Source organism: Staurois parvus, unplaced genomic scaffold, assembly GCF_062004578.1.
Source record: "Staurois parvus isolate SC_StPar_1 unplaced genomic scaffold, SC_StPar_1.0 ptg000089l, whole genome shotgun sequence".
NCBI lineage: Eukaryota > Metazoa > Chordata > Amphibia > Anura > Ranidae > Staurois > Staurois parvus.
In genome coordinates, this window is record NW_028317885.1 from 3,603,637 (window position 1) to 3,621,567 (window position 17,931).

The 17,931-nt window shown below is 37.8% G+C and overlaps 1 protein-coding gene across 1 annotated transcript in view; it reads left to right on the forward strand.

Moving 5' to 3' along the window:
- The window catches only part of FBN1 (fibrillin 1), a 374,110-nt gene that overhangs the window by 252,821 nt on the left and 103,358 nt on the right, over nucleotides 1–17,931 (forward strand). The window contains exons 17-26 of the mRNA XM_089670326.1: nucleotides 358–411; nucleotides 4,937–5,062; nucleotides 7,163–7,288; nucleotides 9,086–9,205; nucleotides 10,498–10,635; nucleotides 12,485–12,535; nucleotides 15,692–15,817; nucleotides 16,783–17,007; nucleotides 17,460–17,585; nucleotides 17,667–17,795. Coding sequence (XP_089526452.1) covers nucleotides 358–411; nucleotides 4,937–5,062; nucleotides 7,163–7,288; nucleotides 9,086–9,205; nucleotides 10,498–10,635; nucleotides 12,485–12,535; nucleotides 15,692–15,817; nucleotides 16,783–17,007; nucleotides 17,460–17,585; nucleotides 17,667–17,795 — 1,221 coding nt within the window. The remainder of the gene's footprint in view (nucleotides 1–357; nucleotides 412–4,936; nucleotides 5,063–7,162; nucleotides 7,289–9,085; nucleotides 9,206–10,497; nucleotides 10,636–12,484; nucleotides 12,536–15,691; nucleotides 15,818–16,782; nucleotides 17,008–17,459; nucleotides 17,586–17,666; nucleotides 17,796–17,931) is intronic.

Consider the following 17,931-nt stretch of genomic DNA (forward strand, 5'->3'; position numbering starts at 1 on the left):
CATCTACAATTATCATGTTATTATGGTTAACTACAAGTATAAAGATCTTTATTTTAGTCATGTGACTAGAATGTTTAAATGTCATTGCACTCAGCTAAACATAACTCACTTTTTTGAAAATAAAGGTGCTTGTTGTTGAATCCTTGCAATTATTTTCTATCGATAATGTGAAATAAGAAGTGCATTTTAATGACTGAATATGTTGATACATTTGCAGCACTCTGGATGAAAAAAAATGTTTGTGTTCTTTTTAAAATACCCCACTTGCTCATTTTAGTTTTAAGCATTTTTTAGATACACTGTTCTATTGTTGGTTTTCTTAACAACAAACTGCAATGGCATTTCCTGTGTTTTCAGATGAATATCAAGCACTGTGCAGCAGTGGCCCAGGAATAACATCTACAGGAACCGGTATGTCTGACTAATATTCTGAAATACTAAAGTATACCTTGAACCCTTGTATAATCAAGAGGGGAAAAGTACCTGAGTGTAAGGGGAAGGGAAATGATGTGTTATGGTTACCGCTAAGTGTTTGTTTTGTACTGGACAGGAAATTATTGCATTTGTTTTCAGACATAACATTTCATATATTCAATTACTAAAATGTGTAAAAATGTAGCTTTCTGTAGGATAGTGTGGTCTGAAAACACTGGAGGGCCATATCCAGTGCAGACATCTCAGTTAATCATGTGAAAGCTCCAATATTTAAGATGACCCTAACAGGTAACTCAATACTAATGCTTAAAGTGGTTGTAAAGGTACTCTCCAGTATCTTCCCAACTATAGATGTTAAACTAACAGGTCTATAATTACTTGGTAAAGATTTTGCCCCCTTTTTAAATATTGGCACCACATTAGCCTTACGCCAATCCAGTGGTACTATGACAGTCATTAAAGAGTCCCTAAAAATTAAAAACATTGGCTTTGAAATGACAGAGCTCAATTCTTTAAGGACCCGTGGGTGTATGCCATCCGGTCCAGGTGCTTTATTCACCTTTATTCTGTCTAAATATTGACATATTGATCATATCAATTGTGAGCCGATGTGGATCATCTGGAGCTGTGTTAATACCATGCCCATTATGGACAAGAGCTCCCCCATACTCCTTTGTATACACAGAGCTGAAGAAGGTATTTAATAAATTTGCCTTCTCTTTGTCCCAGTCACCCACTCTAGATTATTTTGTAAAGGGCCTACATGTTCGGACCAGACCTTTTTACTATTGATATATTTGAAGAATTTTTTGGGGTTGGTCCTGCTATCCTTTGCAATCTGGCGCTCGTTTTCAATTTTTGCGACCTTTATTTCCTTTTTGCATATTCTGTTATATTCTTTGTAATGTTTAAACGATGATAGCGTTCTTTCATTTTTATTTTTAATAAAAGTTATTTTCTTATTATCTATAGCTTTTTTAACTTTGGCCGGAAGCCACATAGGTTTGATTTTTAGCCTTTTAAACTTTTTGCCCATGGGAATATATTTTGCAGTGTGGTCACATAGTCTTTTTGAAGAACTCCCATTTCTGTGTTGTGTTCATCGATGCCAATATTCCCTCCCAGTCTAAGTCTTAGAGAGCAGCTCTTAGCCTTGGAAAATTATCTCTCTTAAAATTGAGCGTTGTTATTTTTCCCGTATGTGCTTGCTGTTTACAGCTAACAATAAATGAAATCATGTTATGGTCACTGCTACCAAGATGTTCTTTTATATGGACATTTGTAATAAGCTCTGCATGGTTTGAGATTACCAGGTCCAGCAGAGCATCACTCTTAGTAGGGGCCTCTATGAACTGTACCATAAAATTTTCCTGTAGTAGGTTTAAAAATTTTTGCCCTTTAACTGTTCCTGCAGTAATATTACTCCAGTCAATCCCCCATTATTATCACTGTCCCAGCCCTTTCAGCCCTTTTGATCTGTGCAAGGAGCTGAGTCTCCACCTCCTTATTAACGCTGGGAGGCCTATAACAAACTCCAATGATTACCTTTGTAGTACGCACCCCCATGTGCAGTTCCACCCATAATACTTCAGCCTCATCACACTCTCCATCAACTAGATCCTCTTTCACACTCGCTCTGAGTTCACTTCTCACATAGAGACAGACACCACCACCTTTTCTATTTGCTCTGTCTCTCTGAAAGAGAACATAGCCAGGAATATTAATGGCCCAGTCATGTGAAGAATGAAGCCAAGATTCAGCAATACCAATTAAATCATAGTTCTGTTCATGCACCAAAGCTTCCAACTCACCTATTTTGCTTGGCATTGGTGAAGAAACACTTTTATTCAGTGATACCTTGTGTGCATGTATTTTGCATATTTTTTATTTTCATACAAATAGTACCAATTCCACTGGTTGTTTGTAACATGGGAGCCTTCTTATCATCTGCCATAACCCTCCCCCCATCTTTCCCCATTCTACCCACCAGTAAGTACTGACCCCTGTCTGATCTGTCTACCCTGTTATAATCTAATTATCCCTCCCCCCCTTGATCCTAGTTTAAATACTCCTCCAGCCTTCCCATAAACCTCTCCCCCAGCACAGCAGACCCCCTTCCATTTAGGTGCAAACCATCTCTAGCATATAGTTTGCACCCCAATGAAAAGTCAGCCCAGTGCTCTAGAAACCCAAATCCTTCCCTCTTACACCAGATCTTTAGCCATGCATTGAGTTTTGTAATCTCCCCCTGTCTTTCCTGAGTTGCGCATGGCACAGGTAATAGTTCAGAGAATATCACCTTGGAGGTCCTTCCCTTCAAATTGCAGCCTAGTTCTTTAAATTGATTTTGAAGGAGCCTCCACCTTCCATGTATTCTGTTGTGGGTTCCAACATGGACCAAGACAGCTGGATCATGCCCAGCCCCTCCCAGTAATTTATCAACCCGGTCCACCACATGCCGAACCCTGACATCAGGGAGACAGCAAACCATTCTGTTGAGGAGATACTGGCAACAAATTATTCTATCAGTCCTTCTGATTATAGAATCCCCTACTACCACTAACTGTCTAGGCCTTCCTGCACTACCCTCACCACCCCTCTCAGATGGTCTGCCCTCCTGGCTGTTAGGAATAGCAGTGACATCCAGGGCTGCCACCCCTGAGCTTGCCACCCCCACATCTTCATCCAACTTGGCAAATCTGCTTGGGTGCACAAACCCAGGGGCAGCCTTCCTGTTCTGTGAGCCCCTACCAATCCCTCTCGTTACAGTAACCCATCTTCCTACCTGATAATCCTGATTAGCCCCTTCAAATCCAATCCCATTAGCTACCTTCTCAGGGAGCAGAAGACCCCTTTCAAGGTTGTCGGTTCTGCCCAGTGGTGCAACTTGCTCCTGCAGATCTTTAACTCGAGTTTCCAGAAGGGCAACCCGCTCACATCTGTCGCAACGGTATCCATCTTGGAGCTGTTGCTCCACTGTTGTATACATGCGGCAAACTGTGCACTGAACAAAACCTTCAAACCCTGCTAGCACTCATATCCCAGTTACAATATTAATAGGAAATATCAATTGTCACTTACAGGTCAGAAGACTCCTGTTTTGAACTCCGGTTTTTTAACTCCACTTATCAAATGTCCACTTAGTCAAAGGTCCAGCAAGCAAATTGCAAGCAAGCTCAAGAATGAGCAAGTTCAGAGTGAACTCTACAGCAATTTGTATAGAACCTGTAGCACCTGTGACCAATGAACCCCTCCCCTAAATTAGCAGACTGAAGGAAGGCAAGGAAAGGAAGAAAAAAAATGCTATTTAAAAAGTAACAGAAAAAGTGATTTAAAAAAGTAAAAGCTTTTAGCAAGACCCAAAGAAGAAAATAAAACAACTACAAGCACCAGCAATCACCAGCAGTCAAAAGTAAAATGTTTTCACTCTCCGCTCAAATCTCCTACTCTTTTCAGCTATCAGTCAGCAAAAAAATGCTAGACCATGTAACCTTTGCCAAACACCTAAACTTAAATCCCAACTCCAGGAATTACAAAATAAATGTGGTTAAACAGAAGTAAATGCTCATTACCATTGAGAGTGAAAGAAAATCCGAAATTATGCGTTGTCCCCAGCAAAGGAATAGAGGGGGAATTTTCCAATGATGACACTAGTTATGGTGAACCTGGTGACAACTAGGGATTCCCTCACTTTGGAGGGATTTCCTATCACTTACTGTTATACTCACCTGCTCTGTGTGATGGTTTTGCATAGAAGTTTTGATTCTCCTCTTTTGGGGTCCCCCGCCAAGTGCCCCTGGCTATGGGTGCACTCGTGTACTTAATTTTGAGCCCTGATAGGTGGAGTATTTGTGGAGATGCTGTGTTGTCACCCCAGGTTCCCAATTTGGACTAACATCTCCATAACATAGGGATGTGGTATTCTGTAGTTCACATGGGTAACCTGGTCAGGGCTGATAAAACTGTTTCAGATTTGCAAGGGAAGTCACAAGTTAACTCAGTCTCTTTATATTTAGAAGACCAAAAGAGAGCAAATAAGTGAATTGCAGTGTTAATGTTTACATACACTTAAAGACATTTTTTTTTTAAAAAAACATAAGATACCTTTTGCTAATTGGATCCATTTTTGTTTTCTGGCTTCCTCATTTTTCCCAGTCACTGTTTAGTTCCTGTAAACAAACTATTTTTCCACAGCCCATAAGCAAGCGATTAAAAAGGGCCAATTAAAAATCCAGCCAGTACAAAACAATGTAATTATATATTGTATATAAATAGCATTCCTGGATGCCGGAGCCTTGCCAGAAGTAATATCTTGGTGGGTTGTCAGCTTAGATGGCTGCAAAGTTGAAATAGACATTTTAATCTTGTATTTAATGTACTTTGTACACTGTTATTACAGATGCTAAGTTTGTCTCTCACTTGCATGCAACAGGAAATGTAAGCACCTTGTATGACTCCAACAAAACGGCATGATTAAGTTTATTGAGTATGTTGTTTTCAGATATTAATGAATGTGCTCTGGATCCTGATATCTGTCCTAATGGAATTTGTGAAAATCTTCGTGGAACCTACAAATGTGTTTGTAATTCTGGATACGAGGTGGACACTACTGGGAAGAGTTGTAATGGTATGAAATCTTTATTGTTTTCCTTTGCATATGGTGGATACATTCCTCAACTATTGTTGTACCTATAGCCAGATATAAACAAATGATTAAATAAAAAAAATGATAACAAATTATTAAATAATACTACATAATGATTACATTAAAAACTAAAATTAATTATATTAAGCCAAAACTGAGAGAGATGTTGCTGTGTAGGGAGAATCCAATTTTGTGCTGATTTAATCACATATGTCTCGTTTTTTATTAAAAGAAGTATAATTATAAAGGATTTATATAGCACCAACAGTTTTCGCAGCGCTTTACAGTATAAAGAGGGACAGTACAATTACAATACAGTTCGATACAGAAGGAATAGGAGGGCCCTGGCCATGCAGCTTACAATCTAAAGGGTGGGGGAGGTGGTACAAAAGGTAATAGCTGCAGGGGATGATCTTATGGACTCAAGTACAGTTCTTAGGTGAAGGTGATGTAGGGTTCCCTGAATAAATCAGTTTTGAAGGATCGCCTACAGGCAGACAGGGTAGGAGCTGACCGTACATACTGGGGCAGGGATTTCCAGAGGATGGGAAAGGCTCTGAAGAAGTCCTGCAGGGGAGTGTGGGAGGAAGTAGAAAGGGAACTGGAGAGCAGGAGGTCTTGAGAGAATCAGAGAGGACAGTTTGGGCGATATCTGCAGATGAGTTTGGTGATGTAGCTGGGGGTGGATAAAGGATACTGAGCAAATAACTAAATCTCTCACTCAGAGCAAAATAAGATGAGGGTCCTCATTGTCTCTTAGATACCTCTTGATATTATGAATGCTGTTTTCATAATAGTAAAACCAGTAACAGCTAATCAATTGGGGCTTTATTTGGGAGTTACTTATCACAGATTATGGTTGCATCATTTTAATCACAACTTCAGGTAATCCCTACCATAGGACCATAAAGATGAGCAGAAAAGGGGTTAAACCAGATTTAGGATATATGTCTTTTCTATGTGTCCCCTATAATATTGTTGCACTTATCTGAAGACTCTTACTCACCCTTTCTCAACCTTTTTACCCCAAAGGAGCCCTTGCAATTATTTTCATGTCTCAGGGAACCCCAACAAAAAATTAGTCAAGGACACTGGTAGAATGAAATATGGAAGTATGTCCCCTGCATTAGTGATCGGTAGGAAAAATGCCCCCTTACAGTGATTCTTTTTGGATTCTTTGGTATTTTGCTGCTGACTCTACAAAGTGGTAATGAACCTGGAATGCACCATCAAATGGGATGTTAATCAGCCACAGCTTAAGGAACCTCTAGAAACCTCTGGAGGAATCCTTAAGAATGACTGCCACACTTCCAGTTCCAACCATCTTATGTTCTCCTCATGAGTCTAGAGTTTTCCCATAGACCTTTGCTAGTGATACAGTTATGTAGATAGAAGCAATTAGAGGATTACCAGTATTTAGGAATGTAGGTCTGTATATTTGAATATAGCATTTGGTCATATTGATGCATAAAAAAAGAAAAACATAATTCTCAAATTTAACTGGGACCCCTCCAGCGAATAATATGGAGGTATTCTAATAGAGAAGTACATAGTATAGTGACCAGTGTCCTGATGTTACTTGTGGTCTTTGGTGGACTTAAATCTGGCCATTTAATCTGAAGTGTTTCCAATACAGAAGCATTGCTTTTTCTTACAATACAGTACTAACTTCCACCATCAGGTAAAATCTCTATTATAGAACTGTATTTAAAGAAAGCATGGGAGTTGCTTTAGGAACAGCTGTCACCAGGTTACTACTGTAGAGGATTTCCAAGCAGGTGATTTCCCATTCATTTAGATATCACTATTATACAAAAACAAAAACTCAATTTTCTGGAATCATTTGGGTTGCTGTTTCCCAAGCATTATATGCAGAAATGTAGCAGTACCTTGGTATTAGGTCATGTATTTATGTCAAATGGTTATACAGATACATATTATAATATGGATATCCTACTCTGTTTTCAATGGAATAAATTGGGATGAATCAAAGCATATGGGTTGTCATAGTGCAAAGAAGTAAGGTGACTAAATGCTATATTCTCTAAACTGTCTGTCCCTTGTCCTGATTTCTTTTTTCAGACATTGATGAATGTGCAATAAACAGACTGCTATGTGACAACGGACAATGTCGGAACACTCCAGGAAGTTTTACCTGCACCTGCCCTAAAGGATATGTCTATAAACCTGATCTCAAAACTTGTGAAGGTAACTCAATTTCCTACATTAGAAAATATGCCCACTATTACAAGATTGTTAATGACTATTGTTTGTGGGCTGGTAATCTTAAACATCCTCTCATTCCTTTTGCAAAGTTTTGTAACTCAGATTAAGATGTAATTTCAGATTTCTTAACATTCACTGATAACCTGACACTTTTTTCTAAGCATATCAAATAATAAATCATGTCTATACTAACAAATCAACAAAATAATTTAGTGTATGGCAAAATGTTGCATTTTTATGCATATGTGATGAATAAAACCACTAAAGATGGTAAAATTTCTAAATAAGATAACAGTACAAAAAAACAAAAAAAAACAAACAAAAAAAACCCACATACATTCACCCATATGGGGGGGGGGTACTTTCCTATATATAAATTGACAAAATTATCAGTAAAATAGGTTGGGTATGCTGGGTATTGCAGAAAAAGAGTGGCTAATTGCACCTGCTTTATAAAAAAATGGGAAGCTATAGGTAACTACTTGTTTCCAGTAGAAAAAAATTAGGAATAGTCATTTTAACCTTCATAAATTTAAAGTCAATATTCAGTAAATATATTCACTAGAATTCATAAAGAAATTCCTTCGCCTCCACACCAAAATTGTCAGTGCTTGTGACAGATTAATTTATTGTTGGGTTTATATATATATATATATATATATATATATATATATATATATGTGTGTGTGTTTGGTCTGCATGCACATTATTTGCAGACCACACTGTCTCCGAATCGCTGATTGTTATACACTTTCTCCACAAGGTATGTTGTCCTGTTCAGCTGTAAGACTTGTCCAGTAAAGACTTGAGATCTGTCATTTTTGATATTCTTTATTTGTCAGACATGTCATGTTCATTCAAGACAAAGGTTACAGATATTAAAGCTTCAATCAATAAAAACATATAAGCTTAAACATTTGCATGAGCATAAAGAAACATCATCTGATTGTAACAAGACAAGCCTAATGTAGGAAGTGCTTTTTTAACCCGTCAGAACATGAGATGTCTCGAGTTTTACAAGAAAACAATAATAAACAAATCAAGCGTGTATGAATATGTAAGAGTCAAGAGTTAGAACACCAGCATGTATGCCAACACTCATGTAGGGGATAGAAAGATAATGTACAGAGGAGAAGGAAAGAACAAGGAGGGGAAAGGGAGGGTGATGAGGGTCAGTAGGGAAGAGGCAGGGGTAATGTGCTGGGGACAACACCATAACCTGGACTTATGGACACATTTTGGACTACCGGTCATTTCTTCTACTTTGGATTTGTATGGTGTTTCTATTGGCCATGCACCCTCCTCAAACATTGGATTTGTATGGTGTTTCTATTGGCCATACACCCTTCTCAAAGCATGAAAGGTCAAGGTGAATACGTATGTACCTGTCGGGAACAGGAGCAGTTGTCACATGGAGAAAGTGTTGCAGGAGGCATGGCTATCAGCACTGTCACTGCTAAGTCATAAGCCTTTAGTTTGTTAATAAGCTCCGGGCCGAACCTTGTACTACTCACTGTTTATAGGATTGGCAGCAGTGCCTCTGTTACTGAAGTCCCCCCACTGGAAGCTGCAGTGTCTGGGAGGGTTAGTGTGTGGATAAGATAGGATTTTTTACTTATTTTATGAGGCTTGTGCATCACATAGTAACTGGATTTGGTACTTGTTTGGACTGTCATACAGGAGCTTTTATTTGTACATTAGTGTTGTACTGTAGATAAGTTATTTGTGGTCAATATTTAAATGAAATAAAACAGAGTCTATGTCTATTTTTCTTTTCAGATATTGATGAGTGTGAGTCCAACCCCTGTATCAATGGCGCATGCAAAAATATTCCAGGATCCTTTTTGTGTGAATGCCCTCCTGGAAGTACATTGGATACAACCAAGACAATCTGCATTGGTAATTAGAGATTCTGTGACTAGTGAAAATAACATTATAGGATTTTGTAGAAGTCTTGTATGTTCAAAACGTGACAAATATTTAAAGTGTATGTAAGCCCTAAGGCTGCCCATAGATGGGTTGTTTTTTCTTCAATAAGCCAGTGGGCTATTCAAAAATAATCAAATTAATTTCCCCATCCAAACAAGCATGGTGGATGGAGAAATTCTCCCTTCTGTTCTATTGTATTCTGGTATCGGGGACTCCTCCTATGTCATAATACACTGATCAGCAGTGCAGTCGCTGATCAAATGAAAATTTTCCAAAACTTCTTGTTTGACAGAAGTCGTTGTTAGATTAACTTCTGTCAAGTAGGAACGACAAAAAATTGATTGAAATATGGCCAGCCCCTGTGGAACTGATCAACGTTCGATCCATATATGGTCAGTTGCATGCTAAGTTTAGACTGGTGTCTAAACTACTGGTCCTCTGAAAAGAAATCCACATTTAATTAGCTTTTCAGAGGCACTTAACAGGTGGTGAGGAGGTGATGTGACTCCTCATCACCACCTGCTTTAACCACATGATTGCTGCACCAATGCACTACAACCATGTGCAATGCACATGGTTGCAGGGCATTTGCAGCACTTCCCAATTCACTTGAATAAGTCATGAAGCATTGTGACTGCAGCATGTGAACACAGTTGAGAGTGCTAAAACACTGCTCAGCCATGCATTTTTAATGCCCTTCCAACTGTAAGTATAAACAAGTCCTACATTTAATTTTCTGTATGTTTGGCATCATTCTCAAGCAAATAATTATTTTGTAAATCTGTTGCAAAGTTTTTAATTTGGAGATCCTGCCAGTAGCCTCATTTCCTGTTTAAGGCTGACAGTGCTAAGCTACTGCTTCACATTTAGCAATGCCTTTGACAGCCTGCAGTGCATGCTTCTTTGTTTGGATGCTGGGCTTCCTATCAGGTCTGCTTATGTCTCCTTCTGACCACATAAGTAGGCAAAATAGAGGAATGTGCATGGATGATTGGCAAAGCTGCTTCTAATTTTAACGCATTAACATTGTCAGTCAGCATCTTGAAGTGCCATTACTGGCAGGATGTTCAGGTAAAAAACAGATTTATAAAAATGATTTGTTCAAGAAAATAGCAAGGTATGATGCCAAAATAAACTGAAAAATAGATTTAGGGTTTACATTAATTTTTATTTTTCACACACTAATTTATTGAATGATATTAAAAGGTTGACCTTATGTAAAATGTGAAACATTGATTTTTTTAAATTGTTGTATTACACAGAAACTGTTAAAGGCACATGCTGGAAAGATATAGTGAATGGAAGATGTGAAGTCAACATCAATGGGGCAACTTTACGGTCACAGTGCTGTTCTACATTAGGCGCCGCCTGGGGAAGTCCTTGTCTACCTTGTGAACCAGGTACTTCTATGCTCTTATCGCCTGACTTTTGACTGTTTTCTCTTTTTTGACTAATTTTATAGTCACCATGTTGTCGGCCAATACAGCCGCCTAACACTCAGGTCGCAGATTTTTTTTACATGAAAGTTCCAAAGGGTCAACACGAAGACATCCAAAAAAGAAAACAAAAGGAAAAAAGGCACAAAAGAAGAAAAAACACCTAATGGCTCTTACAAATGATCAAGGATACACAAGGCAACAGTAACAGCAATATAAATGTGGTGCAACTGGAAACAACCAATAGTTCACAGGAGTCACACAAGTAACATTGGTATAATCACATTCCCGACTCTACAGAGGCAGTAGTCTAGGACTATTTAGCCAGCAGCTCCACACTTTCTCAAAGTTTTGAGGCTTCTTCCTGAAATCAAAAGTTAGCTTATACAATGGGAGGTTTCCATTGACCATGGCTTTCCAGGTGTCTATCGACAAATGTGAGGTATCCTTCCAGGATACAAGAATTACATTTTTAGTATAAAAGTATAACAATTGCAACAAGCACTTATCACATTTCGCTGATTTGTTTTACAGCTGATCATTATCATAGACAAGAGGGGCCGGCAATCATTTTTCAGCAGCACACTACGGATTTCATGTCACAACTAATGATGAGCTTGAATTTTGTCCAAACCCAAGTTTTGCAAATCCCAGAAGTAACCTGCTATTGCCAAGCCAATGAGCTGTGTGCAGGGGATTCCCGCCCGCAGCTGCACTTACAAAAAGGGATGGAGATGCTCATGGCCACATGGCCACATGGCCATATTAGGTTAATGATGTCACGAGCATCACCAACCCCTTTGTGTACATGCAGCTGCAGGGTGGGGAATCCACTGCCTGCAGCTCATTGGCTTGGCAATGACAGCTTACTTTTGGGATTTGCCAAACTTGGCTTCAAATCAAACCCAATCTTATTCCCTGTCACAACAAAACTGTGCAGTGTTTCGGCAAATTTGGAGTTCCAGCCATAACCTCTGCTAGACTGGAAAGGGTTTGAGTTTTGTCTGGGAGATTAGTTCCTAGAAGTGAAGGGGTATTTCTCGAATAGAAAACTGATAGAAAACTAGACCTGGAAAAGAATCAAACCTTTCTTCACTCTACCAAAATAATAAAAAGACGTGTGGGCTTAGTTACATTACTAAACACATGTAGCAGAATTAGCATTAGTATAGGATTTGAATAAAGTTTCAGTTAGCTAAAAGCATACAATAGGGGTTTACAGCACCTGTTAACAGGGGTACTACAGATAAAATGGGTTACAGGGGTAATTCAGATAAAATGATTTCTCCCTTTAGAATAAAGCACCCTGTAATGTACTCTCCATAAAATATGGAAGACATGTTGGCTGATGACAACAAGCAGGGTGGAGGAAAATTATCCCACCAGACGCCTTAACAACACAAACCTAAATTAAAGATGGAGCTCTGCCCTCACCACCATAAACAAACAGGTGGAATTTCTCCTTAAGTTAAAATCTGGGGGGAAAAAATGGAAAAAAGATGTTAGTGCAGAATAAGATTCCATTTATTAGGTATGGGGCAAATTCTTCTCACTGAGGAAAATAATTATTTATAATACTAGCGGACAAAGTTTCAATGAATGAAACAAAAGTGTAATGCCATTTTCTTTTGATTTGTAAGTAATTTAAAAAAAAAATGTTTAGAGCTCGATATAAAAACATGAGCTTAACTCCAATTATTTAGGTATTTTGAGATCTAAAAAGTTCAGATGGATGTCCTGCTCAGTGTTTAGCTTCTTTCACCTATAATTGCATGATTTCTTAGATTCTTAATTAAATGTTTTGTTTCCACAGATCCTGTCTGCGCTAAAGGTTTTGCAAGGTCAAGAGGCACAACCTGTGAAGGTATTCAAAATGATGCATCAGACTTTAATGACACCTAGGTGTTAATAGTGTTATGCACTAACAATCCTTCTCAAGGACTAAAAAGATATATATTTAGGGCACTCTAACTTCCAAGCTCTGCCTTGCAACACATAAAGTTATAAGTTTACACACTATAAACAAAAACGGGCTTAGTGATAGGTCAGTAATAAGCATCGGTTTTATAATAAAATACATCATTACCCCCTGTTACAAAAATGTTTGCCAATCTTATTTTAAATTGAGCTTGAAAGTACATATACCAAGGCCCTGTCATCTAAGCTTTAACTCTCAAATATCTACACTTCAACAACACTTTTTTACATAACTATAATCATGGAAATATAGTAAAATATCTTATTCAATCCCCTCATGTTTTGCATTGTATTGGTATTGTTCTGTCACATGTTCTGTCCCCCTCTGTAATGTACAGCGCTGAGCGAACTATTGGCGCTTTATAAATACTGTATAATAATAATAATAATATTCAATTAGAAATTAAAACAATATATTCCCTTGATCAAGACTGTGATAGAGTTCAGTTCAGTTTATGTCTGAATAATAGTACTGCACTTTCACCTCACCAATAAAACACTATAAATCATAATACCAAACCAATAATATACTATAAACAAATGATCAACAAAAATGTCCATAAAAAGTCTCTACACATCTTTAATTCGTGATTTGTACTCTTCTATTTTGTCACCACCATGTAAACCACTTGCAAATTAATGTGCCACCACCATCAAATGTGCTCTCACCTGGATTACATTACCCTACTTATTATGTATAATCATATAACGCTTGTGTCCCACTCTGTTGTCTATTAATATCCCTCCGGTGTCTGTAGTGGTCTTCACTGGAGGTGGATTCCCTTCATTAGATCTCCAATGTTACTCCAATCACTTCCATCCAAGATACAGTGCTCCTTTAAGGCACTTTCCAGCCTGCCCCTCAGCTCAGGTACAGAGGCAATAAAGGCAAAAATAATGCTTTATCCGTTACACAAATTTATTCATACGTTGCTCAAATACAGTATCACCGTCACATTCAAAGGTGTGACAGTGCACCAACTTTTGCTAGCATCTGTAAATGTATAACCACAATACATATATCAGTGTGTTTTCAATGTAGTATACCAATCCCGCACATACTTCCTGATGTAATTATGTCATTCAACAACCCCCTTCCCTACGCGTTTTGTCTCCAGAACACGTGCCTTCCCCAGGGGGAGTTCAGTTTAGCGAAGATTAGTTATAGTTAATAACTCCTTCAATTAAATTTTTTTTTACACCATTAGTCATGTGTAGTAACTCATAAACCACCCCAAATATAATATATATATAAAAACAAATTTAGCTAAGTATAAACTTTGGGGTAGCCCAGTGGATCTGTGTTTATCCCAAACGCCCAATGATGTGCAAGAGACTTTGAAAAACAATTGTTTCCCTTGCAAGTGATTGGGGGGGGGGGGTGGATGTGAACACCAGGTTTAATGGGCTCAATGAACATTCTCCTGCTTTAGCAAACCCAACCTCTTGTCCTATTGCATCACACCCAATAATGTATTAAGACCATTTAGGCATTTTCTTAGATATGCATGTTTCTGTATCATCTTATTGGTTGAAAAAAATATATTTTGGAAATTAGAAAATTTGAAGCAGACCAATGCTCAAATGTATATTTTTAAATATACAGTCTTGAAAGAATAGAACATTAAGAAAGACCACTTATCTTTCCGGGATTAAACACTAGTCTGCACTGTCAGACATATGACCAAAACCTGGATATTTGGTCATGCAATCCCTGTAGAAGGAGAGAATCAGAGTTTTGATTCATTGATCCTTCCCTTCGGCAGATACCATGTGAGCAGATGTTTTTTGTGTGCCCTGGTCAGGAATCCAAAAGCAATTTTTCTTCAGGAAAAGTATTAGAGCCCTTCTTTTTCCTCTTTATTTTTCCATCTGAGGAAGATTGTTGACCAAACTTTAAGATTATATGTAGTATAGATCTTACTTAAAAACATGGACTCTTTTAAATGATTGATTATTGTACTTTCAGTTGTGTATCAATATCAAATCCAAAATTAATAGATTATCATTTGTCATTTAAAATGTTCCTAATGTGTGCACATGCTGATGTTACCTCCTTTTTAACATGAAAGAAATATTCAATGCTTAGGTTGCACTGGCTAAATAGTTAAAATAACAGCGAGTGTGCCTAGTGCTGGTCTGAAAGTCCAATATTATTTTAGTCATGATGCTTTGTCCCTAATTAACTGACAGGTGGCCAAGGCTTGGAAGACTCGGCCTAATGGTCTACTGGATACTTCCACTGACCTATGGGGAAGATAGCTTTGCCCTGATGTCAGATCCCCAGAGACCCTTGTTTTGTGCTTGAGAGGGTTTACTCCCTATGACCAAACACTTTGGCTTTTGGTCTTGTTTTGTGTTCACCATGACAAAGCTTAACACGCCTTGGTATGAGCTAGCCAATGTCAACACTAATAAAAAAGGGTGGTCCCATCCTTTTCTCACTCTTAATTAAAACTATGCAGGCATGTGGAATTGTCAGCTATGTGTTAATGCCCCTTTCCAAAAAGAAAATTATGTAATCATGTGTCCCGTCTGGCTCCCAATATCCATGTCTTAACAAAGCAAAAATCTTCTCTGCCATTCTGAATAACACCAAAAGTTCACTTAAACACCACCATATAATGTTTAAAGGAACAACCTGTAATGTGTATAATAACTACAAGAGTAAAGCTATCAGAACTGAAGACAGAGAAAGAATCTTTTTTCTATTTACAGTTTCCAAGGTTTACTCTTAGTAAGCCAAATAAAATACAATTTGGACACGGTTCCCAAACCTAAAACTACAAACAACGGAACCCAGTAGTTTTTTTTTTTTCTTCCTTTTAAAGCCTATCCAGGCACAAACTTCACTCATACATTTCTGAATGTTGTTATGTGACTTACATAGTCTCCTACATAAACATTTTTTGGCCCTTTACTTTTCAATGATGAGTTCTACACCTATCGGGAATTACTCCACACCCTTATTTGAGGAGCTCTTGAAAAATTGTTATTGTTTGCATTGTTTCAAAAATGAAAGATGCATTTGTTTTGGATGCAGATGTTGACGAGTGTAAAGTGTTTCCGGGATTGTGCATCAACTCTCGATGTGTTAACACAATGGGATCCTTTACTTGCGAATGCCCCAATGGGATGACGCTTGATGCTTCAGGACGCACGTGCCTTGGTATGATATCACACACTTTCACAAAATAATCATCTCCTTCAGAAGTATTTAAAAAAAAAATTCAAGGGTTTCCTAGTGAATATGTTTCAAAGAATGATACAGGAGCTTGGGTTACATACTGTACGTTAAATGAAAGATCAGTTATAATATAATTTTGATGACATTTAATATAGTAGGTGGATTTGTAAGCTTTAACTGGTAGCTAATGATGAGTATCAATTTACAAAGCAGACGAACCAGTCAATTGCAATTTATTTATTCTCCTGAATATTTGTATATAAATTGCACAGAGTCAGGTAATTACTCAGTCATGATTGAAAACCTAAATTGGAGAATTGGGTGATTTTCTGCAGATTAGGCAGATGCTCATACAAATAATTAGAAGAATCATAACCAGTGAATTTTGCTAATCATTACTAGAACATCAATACAAGTAGATAAATATAGGGAGATATCTTGCTCAGATATTACAGTATGATGTGTTACTAATCAGCTGTTAGGATAAGCTTTACTTTTTGTGCAACAATTATTGAAACATATATTTATAGACCCACTTTACTGCACAGCATACAGAAAAATATATTTACAATACGTATACAGTCGCGTATTGCATGCTGTAGTATAAATGCTCGTTAACACTATGTAGCGCCCAGCACCTTGTAGTGCTGGGGCGGTTATAATTCACACTAAGGACATTTGTATGCAGGTTCTCCTAGTGTTTGCGATGTTTTCACTATGTGCTCTGGTTTCCTATCACAACACAAAAACTTCTGTTAGATTGATTAGTTCACTCACAAATTTGTGTAAATAAAAGTATTTTGCAATGCAATTTATACTTTAAATATAAATTATATTGTTTCACAGTAGTGTGATTGATTAGCAATTTAAAAGGTTCACACTATAATCCACGTACTAGGGAACTGGGAAAAGATTTTTGAAATGTGGTTGTATCGTTTTGTCATCAGACATCCGCTTGGAGACTTGCTACCTAAAGCACGAGGATGAAGAGTGCTCTGCTCCTATTGCTGGACGCCACCGGATGGATGCCTGTTGCTGTTCTGTTGGGGCTGCTTGGGGATTTGACTGTGAGCAGTGCCCCCTGAAAGGAAACCCAGAATTCGAGATCCTCTGCCCAAGAGGACCTGGATTTGCTTCTAAAGAGATAACACCCGGAAAAGTCTTCTCCAAAGGTAACACTGTTTGGTCACTTTGTGCATGTGGAAGAAACACAAACTGTACCAGTGTACTGTATATGATTATTCTGAACCTGTGGCAGTCAATTTACTAGTTAGATCAATTTGAAGCCTCTCAATATGTAATCGTTTTGGTATATGTGTATCCCTCCCCCCCCACACACACACACACACGCACACTTACACACTTACTGTATGTCCACGAGAGATCACAATACACTTCTGCTGTTTTCTGGATTTCCATTGAAAGTTGTCAAAATAGAAATTATTTTCCATCATTTATTGACTTACATATGATAGATTACATTCTTGATAGTGACTGACTTTAGATATTTGTCTCTCTTGTGTCTTACATTCTGATTTTTGTAAACTTGTGTGAATCAAAGCTGTAATTTGACCATAGATATAAAAAAAAAAAGTTTCTAATATAATATTTCTATTTCTTACAGATATTAATGAATGTAAGATGATCCCAAGTTTATGCAAGTATGGAAAATGCAGAAACACTATTGGTAGCTTTAAGTGTCGATGTGACAGTGGTTTCGCTCTGGATGCAGAAGAAAGGAACTGCACAGGTAAACATTGATATATATCATGCAATGGATCTGAGACTTGCTGTGCTAATTGCTGATTGTAATCTTGTTTGGTTTTTCTAGATATTGATGAATGCAGGATATCACCAGATGTGTGTGGACAAGGCAACTGCATCAACACACCAGGAGACTTTGAATGTGACTGCTTTGAAGGATACGAGAGTGGATTCATGATGATGAAGAACTGCATGGGTAGGTGGCAATTTAATTCTGCACAATTATTTAGTGAAGATAATAAAAGCATACAGGGTTGTTCACACCAGGGCTTGTTCTCCAGCGTTCTGGGGGTGTTTTTGCATTTACAGAGATTTTTATGCCTTTTTTAAAT